The sequence below is a fragment of the Chlamydotis macqueenii genome, chromosome 9 (genome assembly GCF_036417535.1).
Source record: "Chlamydotis macqueenii isolate bChlMac1 chromosome 9, bChlMac1.mat, whole genome shotgun sequence".
In the NCBI taxonomy this organism is placed as follows: Eukaryota; Metazoa; Chordata; class Aves; order Otidiformes; family Otididae; genus Chlamydotis; species Chlamydotis macqueenii.
The window spans coordinates 17,820,486-17,843,354 of NC_141564.1; the positions used below are offsets into that span (position 1 = coordinate 17,820,486).

General features: G+C 67.3%; 3 protein-coding genes across 6 annotated transcripts; 2 read left to right on the top strand and 1 right to left on the bottom strand.

The window, feature by feature from the left end:
- The first annotated feature begins 1,152 nt into the window (after positions 1-1,152).
- FAM131A (family with sequence similarity 131 member A) lies at positions 1,153-6,221 on the top strand. 2 transcript variants are annotated; one of them, XM_086754725.1, is made up of 6 exons: positions 1,153-1,561; positions 3,114-3,238; positions 4,010-4,103; positions 4,370-4,552; positions 4,806-4,934; positions 5,243-6,221. In XM_086754725.1, exons 3-6 carry the CDS (start codon positions 4,034-4,036, stop codon positions 5,686-5,688), a joined length of 828 nt encoding a protein of 275 aa, XP_086610851.1. In that variant the 5' UTR covers positions 1,153-1,561; positions 3,114-3,238; positions 4,010-4,033; the 3' UTR covers positions 5,689-6,221. The 2 variants fall into 2 exon arrangements, with proteins under 2 accessions (XP_086610851.1, XP_086610850.1); XM_086754724.1 differs by having other exon boundaries at positions 1,389-1,557.
- Positions 6,222-7,445: 1,224 nt separating this feature from the next.
- Positions 7,446-9,293, top strand: LOC147599714 (heat shock protein beta-7-like). 2 transcript variants are annotated; one of them, XM_086754804.1, is made up of 3 exons: positions 7,446-7,654; positions 8,324-8,493; positions 8,942-9,293. In XM_086754804.1, exons 1-3 carry the CDS (start codon positions 7,513-7,515, stop codon positions 9,128-9,130), a joined length of 501 nt encoding a protein of 166 aa, XP_086610930.1. In that variant the 5' UTR covers positions 7,446-7,512; the 3' UTR covers positions 9,131-9,293. The 2 variants fall into 2 exon arrangements, with proteins under 2 accessions (XP_086610930.1, XP_086610931.1); XM_086754805.1 differs by having other exon boundaries at positions 7,450-7,654; positions 8,342-8,493.
- CLCN2 (chloride voltage-gated channel 2) lies at positions 9,254-22,020 on the bottom strand. Of its 2 annotated transcripts, none has more exons than XM_086754803.1 (23): positions 21,716-22,020; positions 16,514-16,670; positions 15,907-16,038; positions 15,677-15,805; positions 14,913-15,046; positions 14,759-14,836; positions 14,566-14,644; positions 13,827-13,952; positions 13,672-13,756; positions 13,450-13,551; positions 13,281-13,365; positions 13,047-13,202; positions 12,617-12,686; positions 12,385-12,495; positions 11,951-12,164; positions 11,718-11,851; positions 11,444-11,595; positions 11,250-11,355; positions 11,105-11,178; positions 10,416-10,454; positions 10,153-10,257; positions 9,990-10,076; positions 9,254-9,915 (listed from the first exon to the last, which is right to left on the bottom strand). In XM_086754803.1, exons 2-23 carry the CDS (start codon positions 16,668-16,670, stop codon positions 9,703-9,705), a joined length of 2,568 nt encoding a protein of 855 aa, XP_086610929.1. In that variant the 5' UTR covers positions 21,716-22,020; the 3' UTR covers positions 9,254-9,702. The 2 variants fall into 2 exon arrangements, with proteins under 2 accessions (XP_086610929.1, XP_086610928.1); XM_086754802.1 differs by lacking the exon at positions 21,716-22,020 and adding an exon at positions 21,145-21,237.
- Positions 22,021-22,869: the final 849 nt, after the last annotated feature.

Sequence of the window (22,869 nt, forward strand, 5' to 3'; positions counted from 1 at the left end):
TGGGGCAGGCAGCCCTGCCAGCACCCCGGCTGTGGAGCAGAGACCCATTTTCTCCTTTTAGGGAGGAGGACACCCTTTTCTGTCCCTTTTCCTGTGGGCACAGAAGTGGCAGGACCTGTGTGGTCTGCTTGGGCTCTGGGTGATGGGAGAGATGTGCCAGGCTCCCCCTTCACCTTCCCTCTTGGGGGGTTTTTCTCTCTGCACCCTCCTGCTTTGTTTTGGCAGGTGGGGTGGAGAATGGGGCAAGGCTGGCCCTGCTGGGGGTCCCCTGTAGGGGTGGCCCTGCTGGGGACAGAGGCGAGGGTGGGCTGCTGGCCCCCTGTCAGGGCCGGGCTGATCTTCGCTGTGTTGGGCTGCCTCTTGCTGAGTCACCCTGGCGGTGGCCCAGAGGGTACAGAATAATTAACCGGAGGCTGTTCCCCAGATTAGAGGCTGATCTGTCTGAGCTGCAGCCCTGGCAGCACGAATGCTGGGAAGCAGTTGGCAGGGCCTGGCGGGGGGGGTACAGGCCAGGAGCTCCCCCTGCCTGGGAGTGAGTAAGTAAAGAGGGAGGCCCTTGGGCTGCTCTGGTACCCTGCTTGCCAAGGGAGAGGGTGGCATCCTGGCAGTGCCCTTCCGTGCCAGGGAAAAGGTGCTGCAGCGTTAATTGCCATCGTTAGGTTTCAGAATAAACAGGCGTCTTCGGCTGTGGGTTAACACCTCAGCACTGGCCCAGATCTCCCCCAGGGGAGGTTGCTGCGGTGCTCTCAGAGGTGATGTCCTCAACCCAGCTCCAGCGTGGGGGGACCCCCAGCTCCCTCCGGCACCACCAGCCCCTCGGGCGAGACCCCCCCCCCCCCGCTTTTGGCGGGCAGGCCTGGGGCTGGGGGCGCCGCGTTGCTGGAGGGTCCGGGTCCCGGTCCCCGTCCCCGGCCGGGGGTCCCGGGCCGGGCGGGCGGCGCTGTCCGCGGTGCTGGCACGCCGCTCTCCGCGGTGCCCGGCCTTCCTCCCCCTTCTCCTCCTCCTCAGCCCCCCCCCTCTTCCTTCGTCCATCCTCCTCCTCCCCGCGCCCCCCTCCTCTTCCTCCATCCCCCTCGTCCTCTTCCTTCAACCCCCCTCTTCCTTCATCCTCCCTAACTGCCTTCATCCCCCTTCTCCTCTCTCTCTCCTCATCTCCTCTTCCTCCCAGCCTCCCTCTCCCCCATCCTCCCCTTCCTTCCTCTCCCTCGACTTCCCCTTTCCCAGCCGCCTTCCTCCTCCTCTCCCATCCTCCCCCTCCTCCTTCCGTCTCCCCATCCTCCTCCTCTTCCTCCCTATCTCCCTCCGCCTCCCCCTCTCCCTTCTCTTCCTCCCCCAGCAGTGACGTCTCTGGACGTGCTGCTCCCCGGCCCGGCGCAGGCACCGTTAGGGGCTCCGGTACCGTGGCCCGGCCCGGTAGTACCCTCCGGTGGGGCGCGGGGGCTGCCCGGGGCCGCCCATGCGGCCGGGGGGCGATGCGGGCGGCGCGGAGCCGGCGGTAGAGCCCGCACCGGGACCCCCCCGGGAGCATGGGCTGCATCGGCTCCAAAACCACCATCGGTGGGTGAGCGGCACTGGGCTGGGACCCAGGGTTTGGGGGGGGGGGGGGCGGTCCTGGAGGATGGAGGGTATGGAGGGGCTTGGGGATGCTGGAGGGGTGCGGGGGGGGGCTGCTGAGGGGGGAACGGGGGCGATGCAGTGAGGGTCTTGGGGAATAGGGGAAGATGGGGGGCGGAGGGGTTGCTATGGAGCAGCTGAGGGTCCAGGGGATGGGGTGGCGGCGTATGGGATGGCTTATGCGGATTGGGAGGCTGTGGGGGCTGGAGGATGTGGGGAGGGGGGGCACAGAGGGTGCCTAAAGGGTGAGGGGGAAGATGCACATAGGGGGGTGGGGGCTGTGCAGGGACAGGGGGTTTGGGGCCTGGGGCAGCTGGGAGGCCTGGGGGGTGCAGGGAGATATGGGGGGGTGAGGATGTATGGGGACTGGAGGGTCTGGAGTGCAACTTTGGGGGAGCTGGTGGGTGGGGTGGGGGGTGCAGGGGGCTGGGAAGGGGATGTGGGAATGGGGTCTGGGTCAGAGGCCTGGAGGGTGCTATGGTGGGGTGTAGAGCTGTTGGAGGGGTCACGGGGGCTGGCGGGGGTGGGCTGTGAGGTGCTGCAGATGTCCTGGGGGAGCTGCAGGAGGGACGGGGTGATGTGGGCTGTGATCCGAGGGTGTTCTGGGGGCAGTGGGGGCAGGGCCAGTGCTGGGGGTGTTGCAGACGCATTGGGGGGGTGGGGAGGGTGGGGGTGGCTGCTGCTATAGGGGCAGGGGTGTCGATGCCGGGGCGTCACCACCGTGTGCCCCTGCCCACAGCTGGAGGTGGGGGCAATGCTGCCAACGGCCTCTCCAGGAGCCAGGGGGCTGCCCACGGATGGGAGGCACCGTTTGCCCCCCCATTTCCCACCTCACGGCCGGTTTACGTCAGCCGAGCCCCCTTGGTGCAGGGGGAGGAAGGCTTCTTGGGGGCATCCAGCCCTGGCCCTTTGGGTGCTGGCCTGGCCAGGGGACGCAGTGACAGAGGACCCTCCCTGGGCCACCTGTTTGGGAGTGCCCAAGGGCACGGGGACCCATCCGTTTGGGGTGTCAGGAGGTCAGGCTGTTGGACTGGAGGGTGCGTGTGGGGGCTTTTATCCACTCCCCCCCGCCCTTCTTGCTCCTTTCTCTCCTGCACCAAAGAATGGGAGCTGGGGAGGGGGGGTGCTGGAGACGGCAGAGGAGCACCAGCCCCCCACAGCACGGCCCAGTGTTGCCTCTCACCATGCACCCAGCGCCTGGCCCGGCCTGTTCCCTGCAGCCTGGTCCAACTTCCCCTACCCCTCCCGGAACAGCCGCCAAGCCGGGACAGGTGCCCAGTCCCCAGTGCCAGGCTGGTGCCGCACGTTACCGCTGACACAGGTGGAAGAGTTGCCCGGGTGTGACTCACCCGTGCTGCAGCACCCAGCTGCTCCAGGGTGGCCGTGCAATGAGTTGTGTCTGGTCTCAGACTGGGGGAGAGCTGCTACTCTGGAGTGGGTGGCTGAGGGGGCTGTTGAAGATGACGGAGGTGCTGATGCCTCCCCGGCTCTTCCTGCAGTGGCCGTGGACACGACGCTGTGTGTGGAGTGGAAGGAGGTGAAAGCGCTGTCGCCGCTGAGCGCTGCCCGCCCGCTGCCCCGCCTGGCACGCCAGGTCTCCTTCGACAGCCAGGACTTCCTCCAGGTACTGCCGAGCCCAGCCGTGCCTGTGTGCTGGTACCCCATAGCGCAGCACCCGTCCCGACTGCGGCCGGGGGCACGATGGGCTCCGCTGCCCGCCTGTCCCTGCCAGCTCGCAGCCGGCTCTGGGGCTGCTCTGACGTCAGCCGCAAGCCGGGCTGTATCCTGGGAGAAATCAGTCCACGGTGCCTCGTTGCCATGGCAATGCAATTTGTTGCGCGCCTCCAAATCCCACATCGCTTCCCCCGTGGCCACGGGCTCGGGGCCTGGCGTGGCCAGGACAGGCAACGGGGACACGCGGCGGGGTGCCCTGGCATGGCACACACGTGTGTGTGTGTGCAAGCTGGGGAGGACACTCAGTGGCACCAACTAGCACAGGGCATGCACACGCATGTGTGTGTGTGTGTGTGCACGTGTGCAGGTACGTGTGTGTACAGGGAGCGCGTGTGTGTGCAGTACATGCACACATGGAGTGCGCATCGTGAGCACATGTGTGTGTGCGGTGAGTTCACGTGTGTGCATGGGGAGGAGGGCTCTAGCTACAGCGAGTGGACGTGTGTGTACGCGTGTGTGCGCAGTGAGTGCACGTGTGTGTTCATGGTCATCCATAAACTCTGCACCTGTAACATGCGTGTGTGCACAGACACCCCAGGCCCTGCAGGGTGGGCACTGAGTGGGGCTGAGCCCCCACCCAGGGCACGGGGGTCCTGAAGAGGCAGTAGGGGCGGGGGTCGGGCAGGGTCCCTGGCCGTGACGCCCCTGCCTGCGCCGGCAGGTCAATGTTGAGGACACTGTCGAGATGCTGCCCAAGTCGCGGCGCGCGCTGACCATCCAGGAGATCGCTGCCCTGGCCCGCTCCTCGCTGCACGGTAACTGCCCCCCTGGCCCGGGGCGCAGGGGCTCCTGGGGAGGGGGGGGATTTCCTCTGGGTGAGGGGACTGGGGGTCTTGGGGAGAGCATCGAGGTCACCCCTCTGAGGCTTGGGGGGCTGGAGGTATCCCTGGTGGCACCCAAAAGAAAGGTGTGGGGGTGTCATGGGGCTGGAGGCAGAGCGTGCTGGGTCCCAGGATTATGGGCTCCATGGAGGGGATGGGGGGTACCTGAGTGAGTGCTAACTTGGGGGCACGTCTCGCAGGCATCTCGCAGGTGGTGAAGGAGCACGTGACAAAGCCAACGGCCATGGCGCAGGGCCGCGTCGCCCACCTCATCGAGTGGAAGGGCTGGTGCAAGCCGGTGGAGCCGCCCGCCGCCTTGGAGAGCGCCTTCCGCTCCTACTGCCACCTGAGCGAGGGCGAGCAGGAGGCACGCTTCGCCGCCGGTGGGCACCGCGGCTGAGGGCAAGGGTGGCAGGGCGGGTTGTCCCCATCCATCCATCGGTGTCGTGGCACCGTGGGCACAGTGCTGTCAGGGCCGCCGCCGGTGGGCACCGTGGCCGAGGGCAGGGGTGGCAGGGCGGGTTGTCCCCATCCATCCATCGGTGTCACGGCACCGTGGGCACAGCGCCATCGGGGCAAGGGGATTTTGGGGGCACCTCCTGGTGCGCCTGTGACCCGTTGCCTGTCCCGTGCCAGGCGTGGCGGAGCAGTTTGCCATCGCCGAGGCCAAGCTGCGAGCCTGGTCCTCCATGGATGGGGATGACTCCAATGATGAGTCCTACGATGAGGACTTCATGCCCTCCACAGAGAGCTCCCAGCCGGCCGGTAAGCACCATGGGGAAGGGGCACGGTGTCCTGGTGTCGGTGTCCCGCTGGCAGTGCCAGGGGTTGAAGGAGCAGGGTGCCTGATGCATTCCCCAGCCCAGCCACCTCCTTACGGGGCAGGTGCCAGGGTGCATTTTGCTTTTCATTTGGTGGTCACCAGTGCCATGCACACAGCAATTTGTGGGCAAAGGGGGCACGGTGCCTGGCACAGGGCTGCTCCCATCCCGTGGGGCACAGGGTGGGGGATAGCTGGCAGCCCCCGGTGCCGTCAGCCCCGAATTGACCCCGGGCATCCTGTTTCCCCACAGATCTGCCCGGCACGGTGCCCACCAGCACGCTGCTGCGAGACCTGCTGCAGGGCCACCTGTGCCAGCTGGGTACACGGCACGGCTCCTGCGAGCCCGAGAGCGACTCCTCGCACACCCTCTCCCCCGAGACCCTCTGCTCCAGCCTCTGCAGCCTGGAGATGGTGTCCCCCTCCGAACTCACTGCCAAACTGCTGGGCTCCCTGGGGGGTGAGGACCTGCTGCTACCCAAGCTGCCCCCCCCGGCCAGCCAAAGTGCCTTGCGGGGCCTGGCACGGCTCCGGTGCCAGGACTCCCTCTACCCCGCGTCCTACGCCGAAGCCTGCCTCTCGCCCGCTGAGGACGAGGTGGTGCTGAGCAAGGACTTTCCACTCCGCCGGAAAATCTCCGACGTTGCCTCCTCCGGGGTGGCATCACTGGAGGAGGAGGAGGAGGCCGAAGAACCCTGATGCCCCGCTGGGGTGCCCTGCCTCTCCTGGTGGGGGTCCGCCCCCCCCCGCCGCTGCCCCCCGCCCGGACCCTGCCTTGGGCGAGGGACGGGCCCTGCCGCCGCTCCCCCTCGATAACCTGGCAGGGCAGGGGGGGTTCGAGGGGCCCCTGGTCCGTGTGCCCCAGCCGTGCCCCGGCCCCGCTTGGCCACATCGATGCCCTCCTGGATCTTTGCATGAGAGCGGGGAAGAGGTGCGGGGAAGGGCTTGGGGAGGTCCACCCCCTGCCCCCATGCCCATGTGTGCCCCCTCAAAACTGACAGGACTGAATCAGTGGGGCTCATTCGCATGTTCTCCACCCAAACCACCCTGGGGTCCCCTCTTGGGCATGGGTGCCCCCCACCCTTGGCATGGCTAAATCTCTCTGAGCATCCCACGGTGCCCCCCCCCACCCAGGCCCAGCACCCTTGGCTGGGGGCGGCAGTGGAGATTTGGGGAGCGGGGGACTTTTCTCCTCTTTGCCTGGCCAGCTTTTAGGGAACTCTGAATTTTATACTGTGACCTGCTGCTGTGGGGCGTGGGGCCACTGTGGGGTGCCGTGGGGTGGGGGGGGGGGCACGTACGTGCTGGGACTTTCTACACTTTTGTACGTGCGTGGGGCCGGCACGGGGAGATGGCGGGGCTGGTGGGGGCCAGGTGGGCACAGGCCCGCAGGCTGGAGGTTTTGGGCCACCGGTGACAGCACCCCTGAGCCAGCCCTGCAGTGGAGAGGGGCTCAGCCTGGCCAGGGCCCCCCAAGTCTGCCATGGGGCAATGCGGGGTGGAGAAAGGGGCAGGTCCCGGGACCAATGTCCCCATCCCCAAGTCACTCAGTCCTAGCAGGGAACCAAGTGCCTACATGAAGGGCGACCAGGCCCCGCTCCTTGTCCTGGCTGGGGGGTGGCACCTGGCTCGGGGGCTTCCCAGGGCCCTGCTGGGGGGGGTCCGGGCATGCCATCTGGGGGGGAAACGCCAGTTTTTTTGCCAACGCTTGCACCCCCCCTTCCCGCATGGCACGTGTTCTCGTTGGGCCGCTCACCCGCTGCATGCTGCTCCTCGGCCAGCCCAACCACAGCCACCCCCAGGCCCGCACCCCGGGGTGCCCTGAGCACCCGCTATGTCCCCGCTTCCTCACCCCCCCAATCAACCTCTGCCAGGCACAGCACCCGTTCCCCCCTCCCCACCTTGGGGTGCCCAGCGTGGGGCTGGTTCCCCTCTCCCCGCATGGCCAAGCTGCGAGGGGGTGTAAGGACCAGCAGGCCTGACGCCATGCTGATGGGCTCCCTGCCACCTACCACCATCCCCTTTTCGGGGACAGTGGGTGCTCCCCGTGGCACTGGGACCGGCTGGGGGGTACAGAGTGCCTGTGGGGGGTGGGGAGGGAACTTTGCTGTGCGTGTGCATGTGCGTGCACACCCGGGAGCGTATGTGCATGTGCACGCGTGTGCGTACCCACGGGAGCTGCCCGAGCCCCCCCACCCTGCTGTGGTGACACTGTGGGGTACCCACGGGGTCCCCACACCCCGGCACCCCCTCCTCCATCCCACCGGGTCTTGAATAAAGTCCATCATGCGAGCGCTGCGCCGTGCACCTCTTCTTGCGGGTGGGGGGCCAGGGAGGGGGAGGCCAGCAGTGGCGGTGGGACGTCCCCCTGTTCTGCGTCCCCGCAAGGTGACGGCGAGGCCTAGGCCCTTATCTCGCATTCCTGGGGCCGGGGTGCCTAATTATGGGCATCGGGTGGTGGTGGCAGGCGGCCGGCCCCCTCCCTGGGGCCGGGGGCTTTGAGGGGTACGGGCGGCAGACGCCATGACCTCGCTCAGCTCGACCACTGCGTTCCGCACCGAGCGCATCGGCGCCTTTGGCCAGGGGCACGCTGAGCCCTTCTTCGAGGGTGACCGGCGACACGGCCCCTTCGGGGTGCGGGCACATGAGGCCTTCGGGTACCCAGGTACTGGGGACGGGCGGGTGTGGGGGTCCCTCCTGCCCCAGGGGGGTCCAGCTGCTCTGAGCCCAGGCACGGAGTGGGACTTGTCCGGCACAGACTGGGGGAGCTGAGGGCAGCCCCAACTGCCCCCCAAATACCCCACAGCTCTCTGGGCTGTCCTCCAGCCCTCTCCCCCCACTCCCTTTGTGCACCCTCTGCCAAGTCCCCAGTACCCCCAGTGGCCCTGCTGTCCTCAGGCCCACCAGCCCTCAGACCCTTCTGAGGCTCCCGGTGCCCCCAGACCCCTCCCAGACTTTGCTGGCTGTTCTCAGCCCCCCCACTGTACCTCCCACCCTTCGATGTCCCTGTTACCCCTCCACACTTTCCTGTACACCCCCAGAGCCCCCCCACAACTCACTCCTTCCCAGACTTTCCTGCCCTTCCCTCGTGTCCCCAGCTTCCTGCGCCATTCCCCCATTGTCCCCAGGTCACCCGGTGCCCTCAGAGTCTCCCAGTGCCTCCTGTCTACCCTGACCACCCCCACCCCAGACCACCCCTCACACCCTCAGTTCCCCCTGCAAGCCCCCAGCACCCCCAGTGTCTCCAAACCCCCAGTGGCACCTGCTACCACCAGCCCCTGTCCCAGTGTCCCCAGCCTCTCCTGCACCCTCCAGTGCCCCTATTCCTGGCAGCCCCCCCCAATGCCTGCAGGGTCCCCGGGCGCCATGTACCCCTGCAGCCTGGGCACCTGGGTGCATGCCCAGGGTGACACCTACCAGGTGGTGGCCGACGTCAGCCAGTTCGAGCCCCCTGACATCGTGGTGACCACCTCCAACTGCCACGTCGCCATCCAGGCCGAGAAGGTGAGGCACTCGGGGGGGGGGGGGGGGGGCATCATTTCCCCCCCATCCCCGGCCACGAAGCAGCGGGGATTCTGCTCCACAGCACCTTCTCCTGCAGGGAGGGGTAACTGGGAATGGCCCCTGCTGGCCCTGGGGTGACTGGGAGCTGTCCTCATTGAGTATGGGGCAACTGGGAACTCCTGCCCTGTTGCATTCTCTGGTGGGGGGGGCAATTGGGAACAGTCCCTGATGGTACTGGGGTAACTGGAAATTATTCCATCCCCAAGACTGAGGCAACTGGGAGCTGCTCCCTGCTGGCAATGGGGTAACTGGGAACTGCCTGAGTAACTGGGAACTGCCCTGCTCTGCTCCCTGCTGGAGCCGAGGTGACTGGGACCTGCCCCATCACCCGCACTGGAGTAACTGGGACTGTGCTGTGCCCCACCACGCCGGTGCTGCCTCCCCGCAGGTGGCCGAGGACGGCACCATCTGCGACACCTTCACCCACAAGTGCCAGCTGCCCGAGGACACGGACCCGCTGTCAGTGAGCTGCGCCCTCACCGAGGCCGGCACGCTGGTCATCACCGCCCAGCGCCGCGCCGCTGGCCGCCCCAGCGAGCCCCTGCAGCCGCTGTACCGCAGCGAGGCCAGGCTGTGAGCCGGCACCGCGTGAAGAAGGGCTTCTCTCCCCGAGTGACACCAACCCTGGTGCCACGGCGAGGCGCGGCCGGTGCCCGCTGGCTGTGCCCCCTCCCCACCGCCGGCCCCTGGGCACTCTGGCTCTGTTTATAAAGTCCTTTTATTAAGTTAATATAAAAATCTCTGTATTTACACAGGAGTGGGGCGCACAGCGGAGAGGCGCTGGAGAGGGGGGCAGTGTCCACCCGTGTCCCCATGGGCACCCTCGCCTGACGGCTCTCTGCCCCACGTGCCACCCTGAGCAGGGACATTGGGGTACCTGTGGGGGGGGTGGTGTGAGGGGGGCACCAAGGCTGCAGGGGGCAGAGGTAGTGAAGTGGGAAGCCCCAGGAGCTGGCAGGGAGGCAGGGGCACAGCCAGGCCGGGGGGCACCTGGCCAGCCCCTGGCACGGGGAGGGGGGGCAGTGGCACCGGATTGAGGGTGCCCACCCCTATGCCAAGCCCGGCACAGGTGGGCACAGGGCGGGTATCGCCCAGCACCCGCTGGGGACCCCTGTGGTGACATGGACTTGGGGAGGGACACACTTCGTCTCACTGGCCCTTGGGGGTGTTGTCGTCATCGTCGTGGTCGCCCCCGGGACCGGCCTCGCGGGGCATGGGGTGGTGCTGGTGGCAGTCCCAGAGCTGGCGCAGGGCGGTTGTGTCGAGCTCGCTGGCGCTGGTGGTGCTGTCACGGAAGCTGGCGAGCGGCGGGCGCACCTTCACCCCCTTGGCCGTCAGCGAGCCCTCGATGGCCTTGCGCAGCTGCGGGCACCCCAAACCCATGGGCAGGCGGCTCCCTCATGCCGTACTCCCCACGCCACCGCCCCCCACCTCACCTCCTTGAGGGACACCATGCCCACCAGGCGCCCGATGCTGGTGACGTACGCGTGGTCCAGCCCCAGCAGCGAGAAGACAGTGTGGGTCTGCAGGAAGAGGGGGCTGAGCTGGGGATCCGGGAAGGGTCTAGGGGGGGATCCGAGGTGGGGGTCACAGGCGCACCTTGTGCAGCGAGGTGTGCTCTACCAGCTGGAAGGGTGCGGGGTCGATCTTGGCGCTGCTGAAGTCCACCAGCTGGTCCAGCTGCTGCTCCTCCCACTCCAGGATCTGGCAGAGGGGGACACGTCATGGGGTAGGACGAGGGGGCACAGACACCCCCCCCTGCACCCCACCCTCTGGGGGCATTTCCCGCCCTCTCGCCACACCTTGGCACCCAGGTCCCCGTGGGCAGGAGGGTCCTTCTCACCCTCTGCCCACCCCCTCACCTCAGCCGGGGTCATCTTGTCACCCAGATCCATCTCCTCCTGCAAAAGAGGTGAGGTAATGTGATTGGTGGAGAGGACATAGGTCACACCACGATTGGCCAATGAGAGACAAACCAGGCTTGTGATTGGTGGAGAGAATGTGTGTTGTGCCATGATTGGCTTAGCACAGCGGGGCAAACCTCATGGCTGTGACTGTCCAAGAGGCTCCCAGTCACCCTACGATTTGCCAGGAAGGTTTGAGGATGGAAGGCGCATGCCGTGATTGGCTGAGCAGAATCGGGACAGTCTGAGATTGGCTGCACAGACACAGGCCCAACATGATTGGCCAAGCAGAATCTCATCAGGCCCCTGATTGGTTTGGAGAATCCATATTGAGCTCCAATTGGTTGAGAGGAGCCATACCCAGCCTGCGATTGGCTGCAGCTTACCGTGATGGAAATGCGGACGTGTTTGGCCTTGCGATAGGCCGTGCCCTGGGCCTGGCACCGGGTGGGGAGAGACAGCGGCGTTAGGGCGTGGGGCGGTGGTGCCATGGAATGGGACGGGATGGGATGGGACGGGATGGGATGGGATGGGATGGGATGGGATGGGATGGATGAAGGGAAGGGACAAACAGGGATGGGAAGGGATGGGGGCGATGGGAAGGATGCCAGCAGGCAGAAAGGGCCAAAGCAGGGCTGTGCGCTCACCTCGGTGGGCTCTGCAGCGCTGTTGGCACAGAAGAGGCTCTTGAGGGCGATGCCGGCGTGGTCGGCGGTGCCGGCTGCGGGCAGGGAGTGGGTGTCAGCGGGGGAGTGCAGGGAGGGGCCGGGGGGAAGCTGGGTGCAGGCTCACCTGGGGGGGTTTCACCCAGGCTGCTGGGCACCCTCTTCAGAGCCGGCTTCAGGGGCTTGCGGGAGGCGGCGCGGGCGGGGGCGCCCGACGAGGCCTCTGTGCTGATCTGCGGGGGGACAGGGCGGTGGGGGCACAGCGGCAGGGGGCACCCTGGTCGAGCGTCCCCCCCCCACCGAGGCGGCCGCCCTCCTCACCTGGAAGTGGATGCTGGCGTCGGAGAGCCGGTGCCCGTCCTCGGCCAGCGCCTTCTGCCGCAGGGCCTGGAGCCGGCGCTGGGGGCTGAGCTGGTGGCTGAGCAGAGCCCCCAGCTGCGCCCGCTCGATGGAGCCCAGCAGGATCATGGACTCTGCCGGCGGCAGTGAGAGGACATGTTGGCTCCCCGTGCCCCCTTCGCCATCCCCTCCCCGCCATCCCAGCACACCCCACAGCCAGGGTGGGCGCCGGTGCAGCCCCCCGCCTGCATCTCACCGGCCGACTCCACCAGCGGCAAGCTCTTCATCTTGGTGCTGTGCAGGACGTGCTGCAAGTCCCGGTACTTGCAGTTGAGGGTTACGTAGCGGATGTCCCGCACCATGATGTCCTCCACCCGCACGTTGTATTTCCTGCCCAGGGTGGATCACGGTGGCCCCAAGGTGATGCCACCTGCTCCCCTTGTGCCCGGCTTGGGGGTCTGGGGGCAGGGGCAGGGGACACAGACTCACTCGTGGTGGCCCCAGCCCAGCTCTGGGAGGTAGGGGAGCTTCTTGATGCGGATGATGCTGTCGTAGAGGGAGGGCTGGAGACTCTGGGCCACGGCGTTGGCCAGGATGACAGCGATCATGACAGGCAGGATGTGCGAGATCTGCCCCGTCAGCTCGAAGACTATGACAGCCGTGGACACTGTGTGGGTGACGGCGCCTGACAGCGCGGCCGCTCCTGCGCCCGTCACCGGGAGACATGGGGGTGGCCATCAGGTGGTGCCCACCGGGCCGGATCACCATCCCTGGGGCATCCACCACACCCCCAGCCCTTGGGACCTCCCGGGTCACCCCCAGTCCCTGGGGACACTACCTCAGCCCTGGGGAACGCATTGGCTCCTTTGGAGCGTCTCCGAGTGGTGCCCACCACGGCATCCCCGTGTCAGCCCGGTGCTTACCCACCACGGCGTAGCCCCCCGGCACGATGCGGTAGGTGTTGCTGTTGGTGTGGATGCCGTCAGGGAACCAGGCTGCCATGCTCTCCCCCACCAAGCGCCCAAAGGCCGCCCCTGCCCACAGAGAGGGGCCGGCAGTGGGCGTGGTGGCTCTCCCAGCACCCAACCCAGCCTCGTGCCCTCTCCACTGCTGGGGAAGAGGATCCCCGGGAACAACCAGGGGATGGGGTCTCACCGATTACAAAGACGGGCATGAAGGCTCCGCAGGGCACTGGGATGGTGGTTGCCAGGGCCGACATCCAGAACTGCACAGGGGGCACAGGGACCTATCAGATGGCCCTCATTCTGGCCCAACCCTGTCTCCTCCCGCCCCTGCTGTACCCTGCAGCCGGCTGTTGTGGAGCAGGATGTGGGCACCGCACTGTGCCGTGGGGCAGCCTGGCTCTTCCCAGGGGACACACTGCCAGCACCTCCCCAGCGGCACCTTGGCGGCTCCCAGCCAAGACCTCATGGACGGCACCCAGTCAACACCTCAGTGGCCTCTGGGAGCAGCCACCCAGTGCCTCCCAGTGCCCAGCTGCTGGCAACCATCCGGCACCTCCCCCGTGCCCCTCCTCAGAGCCTCCTGGTGGCACCTGGGGCTGGCAGGGGCAGGAGGCACCCACCTTCATCAGGATGAAGACAACAAGGGTGACGAAGACGTTGGAGCGGGGGTGGCGCCAGGCCTCCAGGATGCCCAAGTATTCAAACTCGTCGTTGAGCCCTTGCTTGGCCCACGTCTGGTTGTCAAAAAGCGTCACCAGGGTGTCCTTCTGGGTGAGCTGGGAAGAGACAGGGGTCAGCTGGGGCTGGCAGTGGCCTCAGGGTGGGGACCCGGTGTGCCACCCCATGGTGGGTACCTGGCCAGCCATGAACTGTCCGAAGCCAGGCGGGAAGGTCAGCGTGGAGATGAGCAGTGTCACCAGAGCAGGGAAAAGCAGGCGCCTGGCAGGGTGGCACGGGGCGGGGGGTGACATCAGTGCAGCCCCAGCTCGACCACCCCAGTGCTGGGGACCGCCGGGCACCTACTTCTTCATGAGGAAGCGGTTGATGGTCTTCTGGCGGCGCATGAACTGCACGATCTTGCGGTTGAGGTAGACAAAGAGCGCGCCCCCGAAGCCGCTGGCGATTCTGGGCAGAGATGAAGGGTGAGCACCCACGTGTCCTGCTGCCACCACCACCACTGCCACCACCAGCACCACCATTGCCACCCGGGGGCCATGCGACGGGCCCTACGCTGGCTGCACTCACCCAATGACAGCGAAGGCGGGCAGCTCCTGCAGGTCGAAGGGGAAATCGAGGCGGAAACGGGTCTTGAACAGTGCCGTGATCGTCTCTGGGAGGGCAGCGGGGGTCAGTGGGGCTGGGCAGGGGGACCTCCATGCCCCCCACCCTGCCAAAGGTACCTTCATCCTTGTTCCAGACGGCGAGGACGCGGAAGATGAAGGCACTGAAGGTGGCGGCGAAGAAACCGCGCCAGTAGTTGCGGACAGCGAAGAAGGTGGAGGTGACCTCGATGCTGAAGAGGACGCCTGGCACCGGGGGGAAGCGCACGAGGAAGGCGGCGAAACCCAGATAGGCCCCCGGTGCCTGGCATGCTTCCCGCCCTGAGCCCATGCTCGTGCACGGCCCGCGGGGGTCTGGCTGGCCCCACGGACACGCTATGGGGCGGTTCAAGGGCTTCCCTGGCAAAGCGAGTGGCCGGTCCCTGGCTGGCGGCAGCGGGCACAGCGGAGCAGGAGTCGGTGCGAGCAAGAGGATAGTGCAGGGACGTGAGCAGAGACGTGGTGGGAGGCGCTGGGGTAGGGGGGCCGCACGCAGACGGACGGATGGACGGACAGACGGACGGGGCAGCGCAGCAGGCAGAGGGCAAGGAAAGAGTTAGACACATCACCAACCTACGGGCAGGGCTCAGCGGGGCCGGAGCGGGGAGCTCCCTGGAGCGCAGGGTGGCAGGGGAGAGGACGAGAGCAGACGTTACACCTCCTGGAGGACACTGCCCGCTCCTCCCTTCCACCTCCCCACCGAGCAGCACTGCCCTCTCCCATGCCAGCTGTCCTGGGGGGTCTTGCTCGCCTCGCCGGGCAGACCCCAGTGCCCTGGCGGGATGTGCGTGGGGGTTCGGGGGGCCCAGGGTGACCCTACCTCCAATGGGGGCGGCGAAGCAGCAGCCGACACCGACGGCACAGGCGGCCGCCAGCATTTCGATGTTCCTCGCCTCGTTCTGCAGAGGAGTCAGGGGTGAGTGGGCACTGCCCCCCCATCACTGCCCCAGGCACTGCCACCCCTGCTGGGGGGCACAGGCAGAGCCCCCCTGGGGCCAGCCCACCCCACTCACATCGTAGATGCCCCCAAAGAGGGAGAGAAAGCGGCTGAGCAGGGCTGCACACATGCTGGCGATGTGGACGAAGGGACCCTGCGGGGACAGCAGGGGGGTGAGGATGGTGCCCCCCTCAGCCCCTGGCCTGACCTCCCCCAGGCGCTGCCCTCACCTCCTTGCCCAGGGGCATGCCGCTACCCAGGGCGCACGTCAGCCCGATCACCTTGGCCACGAAGGTCTTGAGGGTGAGGTACTCCTTCAGCACAACGCCTCGCAGGATGGTCTTCATCTCGGGAATCCCCGAGCCTGGCACCGTGGGGACAGCTCTGACCCACAGCCATGGAGGGGGGGACGCTGGGGAGCCCCTGCCTCATAGTTATGGGGGGGTCTCTGATGCTCTCCCATCCCCCACTGTCACAGGGAGACCCCAGAGACACCTCTCCCCAAAGCAGTCTGCAGGAACCGCCCTACGGCCATGTAAGGACACACCAACCCATAGCCCTGTGGGGACTCCAGTACCATGGCCCACAGGAGACCCTCTGAAGACCAGCCCACAGCCTTAGGAAGACCTCCAGGACCCTCATCCCTGTAGCCCAGGAGGACATCCATCCCCTAGCTCCCATGAGATCCTCTGAAGACCAGCCCATAGCTCTTGGAAGACCCACAGGACCCCCAACCCCATAGCCCAGGAGTATATCCATCCCAGAGCCTTCAGGAGACCTGCCCATAGCCCTGGGAAGACCCCCAAGGAGCCCTAGCCCCATAACCCAGGAGGACATCCACTCCATAGCCCCCAGGAGACCCTGGAAAGACCATCCCATAGCTCTTGGAAGACCCTCAAGACCACCAATCCCATAGCCCAGGAGGACACTCATGTAGCTCCCAACCCACAGCCCCAGGGAAGGGACACCCCGTTAGGGTGCAGGCAGTCCCTACCCACGGCCTGGGGGGCGAGGATCTGGGTGAAGCCGGCCGAGAAGGTGATGAGCACGGTGGGATAGGTGACCCAGGCCAGGTACTGCAGCAGCACGTTGGTGTCCAGGCCGCCGTACATCCACTTCTGGGCTGCGGGCACAGGCAGTGAGGCGGGTCATGGGTGACAAGGGGCACGGCATAGCCCGGTGGCATGGCCACCCCCTGCTCCCCACCCCGGGGATGCCACTCACCTTGGAGGCAGGTGGCGATGGCGAAGTCCATGGCCCAGCTGACCAGCGCCATGACCAGCCCCAGGAGGATGAGGAAGATCCAGTCCTCACCCACCTTGGAGATGAAGAACCGCTGGCACTGCAAGGCGCAGACTGTGGGCACAAGGGCAGGCTCAGGGCCAGACGCCTCAGGGATGGACACACCAGGGCGATGGGGACACGAGCGCTTGCAACCAGTGGCGCTGACCCGGCACCACCGTGTCCAGCCATCACAGCCATGCCACAACCACGGGTGGGCAGGACTGGTGGGCTCTGGCTGCACACAGTCGCACACAGTGTCACTGGGCACCTATGTCCCACCAGCACAGCCCCCCTGGCACTGTCCCAGGCAGAGGGGCCGGGGGCCCCCCGGTCCCTGCGTGGTGCCTGGCTATTTTAGGCCATTGTCCCCTCTCTGTCTGGCGGGCAGGTGGCATTGTCCTCGGCGCCGGTGTCCCATGACAGCCGGAGAAATCCTACCCGCTGCCGCCGTGGCAGGGTGGCCAGCCGTGCCCAGGCTGCGCGCTGCCCGTGGGGCTGTGCCCACCGGTGTCCCCCGCCTCGTGTCCCCGTCCCCCGTGGCCCTTACCGTGGCAGGGGGCACAGCGGCCCTGGGTGTACTCCAGCAGCTCGGAGGGGCGGCGTGGCCGGGGGGTTCCCCCTTCTTCGTGACCCTGCTGCAGCCGCAGCCGGGCCGCCTCGTCCTTGGCAAAGGTGCCCAGGTCCTGCGTGTAGCGCCCGTACATCTGGGGAGAAGGAGCGGGTGGGGGGGGTCAAGGGGGGCTGGCACCCCAGCTCCCACCCCCAAAGTGGGGAAACTGAGGCAGGGGAGTGGTGGGCACATTTGGCATGGCCTCCCAGCACTGGGGGGGGGTGCCAGGCACGGGGGCAGGTGGCCACGGCACCCCCAGGGGAAAGGGGCAGCAGTGCCTCTGGGGGTCCCCAGCCGCCTGCTGGGGCGTGGGAAGGGGCCGGGCAGATAAGGGGTGCAGGAATCCATGACGATCGTTTCGCCCACGCACCCAGTGCGGGAAGCCAGTACCAGTCCCCGGCCCTGCCCAAGTGCCTCGGGCACCGGGCTGAGCTGGCAGAGGGCAGGGAAGGGCCTCTGGCGATGGGAACTCGCCCAGCCTGGCTGGGAGACTCTCTGAGGGCTTGTATTGGGGTTGTGCTGGCGCTCTGCGGGCGTCTCCCCTTGGCATCACTAAAAGTAGGGCTGGGTCACCCCCGGGAGGCAGGCTTGGCAGGCCACACATGACATGAGCTGGCCGGTCTCAGCCGGTGACAGGGAAGCAGGAGGGTGAGGGAGGGCAGAGCATACTCCCAGTCCAGGGGGAGAGGGGGATACAGCATTGGGCACAGGGCGGTCCCTGGGCTGTGAGGAAGGGATCTAGGGACTAAGGCGGTGCAAGGGGCTCCATGTCCCCATGGGGGGCATCCCCCCCCTCCTCGGGTGCCTCCTGCACGGCCACGGCACGTGGCCTGGCCCTGGTGGGGGGGTGGCCCTGGCAGTGCCCCCCGTGCCGGCCAGGAGCTCTTTGTGCCCATCCTCCCTGCCGAGCCGGGGGCATTTGTCCCGCACTGGCGGGCACTGCCAAGGACTCGGTTGCTTGGTTTCCGCCTCGCTCCCCCCGGCCTGACCTGAATGCCAAGAGCCAGAGGTTGGCCCGGCACAAAGGGAAGCTTCAGGGCTGCGGGGGCCCTTGCCAGGCTCCCACGTCGGGGCGACGTGAGCCCCATGCCGATAGCGTGCCCACCTGCCACGCCGTGCCAGTGGAGCGCGTGGCCACCCCGGCGGGGCGCAGACGCCCTCCTCCCCAGCACGGCCTGTGCTGGTGCCTGGCGGAGGGGCAACACCACGGGTGGGCACTGCGCTTGGCACGTGGGCAGCCCGGACCTGGCTGCTGGCAGCAGTGCCCAGCCCGGGCGCCTGGGTCTCGTTCACACCCCCTCAGCCTGCTGGCACGTGCCAGCTCCCTGTGGGGACAGCGTCAAGGTGTGTCTCAGCGGGCATTGCTCCTGCCCAGGTCCCTTTGGCAGAGAGTAGAAAGCAGCCAGAGTGGCGCCGAGTGGATTCTCCACTGTCTAATACCCAGGTTGTGCTCAGCAGCGGGAGCGAGGGTGGGGATGCAGGCAAGGAGGGCGGGGGCACATTCATATCCACTGCTGACCCCTCTCCTAGCACGGACTTTACCCCGAACTCCTGCTCAGCACGGGTTCAGTGGCTCTTTGCCCTATGGAAATGTGCTGGGGTGAAGGCACGAGCTGGGCGGAGATGCTGGCACGGCCACTTTGGGGACCGGATCCAGCACGGGCTGCCAGAGGGGGACCCCGGCCCCGCACGGGGCCCGGCCTTCAAAGGCTCCCTTCGAGCGAAGCTTGTTTCCTCTGGAAGATGAAACGGGTCGGCACCCTGAGGATTGCTGTCCCCCTGCCAAACGCCCACCTCCCCCAGCCCCGCTGCTGCCCCATGGCCAGGACCGGGGCAACCCCAGGCTGAGTGCCCCCCAAACCGGTTCCCCACCTCCTGGGGTCGTGCCAGAGGCTGGCACGCTGCCTCCCGGGTATTGGGGCAACAGGAGGGATGCCCAGTCCCAAGGGGGTCCAGCTTCGTTTCTGGGGAGGGAGGAAGTTTTATTTCCTCTCTGCCTCCTGTTTGCAACCAACCCCCTGGCAAAAACAGGGATGCAGGCGAAGTGGCCGTGCCGCCTCGCTGCCACCCTGTGCCATCCCGCTGCCACCTGCCATGCCACTGTGCCATAGCCCCACAGGCAGGGGCAAGGGACCCTGGGGTGCCCCGTGCCGGGCAGCCCCAGTCGCTGTGCCAGCGCTCCTGGGACGGCCGCAGGGCTGCGGTGAAGGCCAGTGGTGGGCTCTCTCCTTCCTCCTCCTCCTTCTCCCGCTCGGGTTATTTTTCCACAAAGGCCTTTTGAAACACAAACAGCCCCGGGACTCCGGCCTCCGCCGCGAAGCAGCTGAACAATCACAGTGCCGGGCGGGCAGGGAGCGGGCACGGGGGGGGTCTGGTGGGGGGCACCCGGGGACGCGGGCACGGGCCAAGGCCGCTGTGTTGGTCTCTGGCTCCTGCACTGCAGGCACCAGCCGTGCTGCAGCCCCCCGAGCCGTGCCAGCCCACGGTGCCCGCTGCGCCCGGGCGATTCTGTGCCTAAGAGGGGGGGATGCTGGCATCTGGTGCTGCCGTGTCCCTGTGCCACCCTGTCCCATAGCACTGAGCTTGCCTGGCAGCAGTGCCCACCTCCGCATGGCCCATACCAGCCAACCTTCCCCCCAAAACCGTGATCCTGGGGGATATTTAAGGTGGGACGGGTGGGGGGCGTCCCATAGGGGGATCCCCCGGGCTGGCAGCAGGCAGGCAGAGGCTGGGGGGGTGCGTGTCACGCCGCCCGTCTTAGCTGGGCTCTAATCGCCCTGAGCAGCTCCGCCGTGAACAAGGGCAGTTTGTCAGGCTTAATCCCCCTCCCTGGGGCCCTTTGCTCCCCACCACGACGGCCCAATGTATGGGGGGCAGTGGGGCTGGTGCACACCCCAGCACCCTTGGCATGGCCAGGGGATTCTCACGGGCACCTGCCCAGCGTCGGGTCCCTGGGGAGGGACACTGTGGCCTGTGGGACCTTCAGGGCTGGGACTGGTTCCCAGTGACACCATGGCCATGGCACCCCAGGGTCAGTGAAATCTGGTGGGGGTGTAAGGATGTGGGGCAGGGATAGGGCTTTTTGGGCTGAGCTGGGCACAGCACTACAAGCCCAGCTGTGATGCCCAGGCTGTGGGCACGGGCAGGCAGGGCTGTCCCCAGGGCTGGGACCAGCCCGTGCCAGGCTCTGGCTGGATCCTGACCCTCCTGGCAGGTGCAGGCAGGAGCTGGTGGTGGCTCAGGTGCACTGGGGAGGGCTGGGCACCCCTCCTGCCCGGCATGTGCCCAGGCAGCTCCCGAAAGCCAGGAGCTCGCACCCAGCCTCACCCAGGAGCCCCAGGCAGTTTCACCAGCCTTGGCCACAGCCTGGAGGCCATGGGGATGGGCACCCTGGGGCACGCAGGGCACGGGTGCTACCCCGCCCAGAGGAAAGGAGGGCAAAGTCTGCCGGTGCTGTGCAAGGCTGCCCCGATGCCAGGCCAGCCTGCTTCTCCCTCCCGCGCTGCCCGCAGGCTCCTCCGCCCCACGGTGCCCGGCTGGGCTGGCCTCTCTGCCCACGCGCTGTGGACACAGCACCGAGCGGGGCAGTTCTGTGCTAGGGAGGGGGAAAGAGGCACCCCCCACGGCTCACATCGGACGGTGCCTTGCACCCCTGCTTGTGCCCCCGGCTGCTCCCTGGCTCAGCCCTGCCGGGGAGGCATCACGGGGCCGATAAGATCACAGGGACGCTGCGCACTGCTGGGGCTCCCATGGCCGGCCGGTGCCCCACAGCCACCTGACAGTGATGGGGAAGGGGTGGCTTGGGGTGAACACTGAGGGGTACCCTTCAGATAAGGGCTTCGGGTGCTTGGAAAGACGATATGGAGGGTGTACCCTGACGCTGCCCTGTGCTAGGCGGGCAAATCTCAGCAGAGCTGGCCCCGCTCGTGGCAATCGGCTCAGGCTCTTGGCAAACTCGGGCAACTGTGGGCACGGGTACCCTGTAGCGGCTCAGCCCCCCCTTCCCTGCCCACCTCCCCAGCCCTGCCTGTAAACACCTTTTCCAGGGCAAAGTACCCGCTTGCTGAGCTGCCCCCGAGCACCGTCCCAAGCGGAGCCACCTTTGCCCGGGATGGCTGAGGGTCATGGGCAGCTGAGGGGCTGCAGGCACGGCGGGGATGGAGGGCACCCCAGGACAGTGGGGTGCCAGCGGGGAGGCCTCGGAGGGGAAGGAGCTGTAAACTCGGGGCTAAGGTTGCGGGCGGGGGAGATACACTATCTTAGGGGCAGAGGGCTGGGGACGCGCAGCATGGGGTGGGGTGAAGGGTGCCCACAGGGTGGGCATCACACCCAGTGATGAAGGGATTTGGGGTGGGGGGGACGAAGTGTGTGCAAAGTCCTGCCCTGGGGGTGCCGGCTCAGCTGGGCTCCTCCACCGTCGGGGAGTCCGCGGGGATGGCACCCCTGCCCCGGAGACGGCACCCGAAACCGGGCACTGCGGAGCTCCTCGGCAACGTCACCCTGAGCGGGACATCACCCCTACGCCCCCCGTGCGCCCCCCGGTGCCCCCCGGTGCCGGTTGCACTCACCAGGGTCTGCTCATACTGCAGCGCCCGCTGCGCCTCGCTCTCCGAGGCCATGGTGCCGCCGCTCCTGGCCCTGCCGGTACCGGTACCGGTGCCCGCGGCGGCGGCGGCTCAGCCCGGGCCGTGCAAGGCGGGCCCGGGGTTCTGCCCGGGGGCGGGACCGGCAGCGCTCCGCCTCCACCGGCAGCGCCGGGCACCGGCAGCCAGCCCCCGGCAAGGGGGCGCGGGGGGCTCTGCCCTGCAGCGGGATCCCTTCCACTCGTGGTCGTCGCCCACGGGAGGGTGATGAAGGTACAGCTCCCCACGGGACACGCCGCTTCCTCTGCTCGCGGGCATGAGGAGTTGGCGTGGGGCTGGCGATGCCACCCGTCCCTCCCACCCCGTGGTCCGTCCCGAGTGGGGTTTGGGCAGGAGCAGGGGGCACCGCGAGCAGCCCCCCCCCCCCCGGCTCACGGCCACACCCGGCTGAAGGTCAGATTTGGGGTGACCTCGGTGCATTGGGAGCACGGGGGACCTGTGGATGCCCACGGGTGACAGAGCACCTCAGCACCCTCGCCTGGGTGCCCGTCCTTACCCTGGTGCTGCTCAGCGCCCGGGGGCTGCCAGCCCCAGGGATGGAAGGTGGGCTTCACTCTTCGCCACCGAACCCACCGGGCAGCAGCGGCTCAGCGTTCTCCGGAGTGGCGCGCGGGCACAGCTTGGCACCGGCAATCCTTGGGCAAGGTGCTCCGGCATGGCAGGCTGGCTGCCGGCACCTCCGTCTCACCACTGCCGCGGGCTCAGGGGCGGCCGGGGCAGGTGGCAGGGCCCACCTCACCTTCGTCCCCTGGGCACCGCATGGCACCTCGGTGACAAGAACCAGGTGAAGATGGAGCTGTGGCACTGCCGGGCTGGTGCTGCGGGATCGGGAACAGGCTAGTTCTCATTGCTCGGGTGCCACCCTCTAGTTTGACGTTGGCAACCCCAAGGGTGGGTGATGACGGCCGGGCTGGGGGCTGGGACATGCCCTGCGCCAGCCTGGGAGGGTTCATCGCCGGACACAAACCAGTTTGCGGGAGGGAGGTGATAAAATGGGCTGCCCGCTCATTGTGTCCCCGAGCACAGAGCTCCCTCCTCGCTCGTCAGCTGCTGGCACTGCCCCACGGCAGCGGGACGCTCATCCGGAGGGGCAGCCCTGTGCCAGGGCACACACTCTGCCCACTGCCACCAGCGTGCCCGCCTGCGGGCCACCAGCATGCTGTGAGGCCACCACGAATGCTGCCACCCTGCTATGGGCATGCACGGGGCACGACACCCGGCTTGGTACCCAGGGCGCTGTGCCCATCCAGTATGGCCCAGTGCCAGCCTCCTCTTGCCCTGCCACTACCCCACTCTAGCCCAGTGTTGCCTCTGGTGCAGTCCCAGTATAGGCCAGCATGGTCCCTCTATGGTGGTGGTGTGCCAGCACACCTCAGTGCTGCCCCAGTAGAGCCCAGTGTTACTTTCCCTACCGCTCTGGCACTATTCTGGCTTAGCCCAGTATAGCTCTGGTGCTGTCCCAGTGTATCACAGCACAACACAGGGATGTCCCCAGGAGTGCCCCCTGTTCTCCACATTGGGGACCAAAGGGCAGACGGCAGCACTGGAGCTCCCAAGGGCCCCATGAGCCACGTGAGTCCTTAGTCCAGTGCGGCTGTACTGGGGTGACTGGGGGAGCGCTGCCCCAGAGCACGTGCCCTGGCACTGGGA

Bases quoted from the DNA above. Each gene is read 5' to 3' on its own strand.
- LOC147599714 (XM_086754804.1), top strand. From the start codon at position 7,513: ATGACCTCGCTCAGCTCGACCACTGCGTTCCGCACCGAGCGCATCGGC. The intron at 7,655-8,323 runs GTACTGGGGACG...ATTCCTGGCAGC, and splicing joins TGAGGCCTTCGGGTACCCAG to CCCCCCCAATGCCTGCAGGG. The intron at 8,494-8,941 runs GTGAGGCACTCG...GCCTCCCCGCAG, and splicing joins TCGCCATCCAGGCCGAGAAG to GTGGCCGAGGACGGCACCAT.
- CLCN2 (XM_086754802.1), bottom strand. From the start codon at position 21,195: ATGGCCTCGGAGAGCGAGGCGCAGCGGGCGCTGCAGTATGAGCAGACC. The intron at 13,757-13,826 runs GTACCTTTGGCA...CTGCCCTCCCAG, and splicing joins CGTCTGGAACAAGGATGAAG to AGACGATCACGGCACTGTTC. The intron at 12,496-12,616 runs GTGAGACCCCAT...CTCTGTGGGCAG, and splicing joins CATGCCCGTCTTTGTAATCG to GGGCGGCCTTTGGGCGCTTG.
- FAM131A (XM_086754724.1), top strand. From the start codon at position 1,527: ATGGGCTGCATCGGCTCCAAAACCACCATCG. The intron at 3,239-4,009 runs GTACTGCCGAGC...CTGCGCCGGCAG, and splicing joins ACAGCCAGGACTTCCTCCAG to GTCAATGTTGAGGACACTGT. The intron at 4,104-4,369 runs GTAACTGCCCCC...CACGTCTCGCAG, and splicing joins GGCCCGCTCCTCGCTGCACG to GCATCTCGCAGGTGGTGAAG.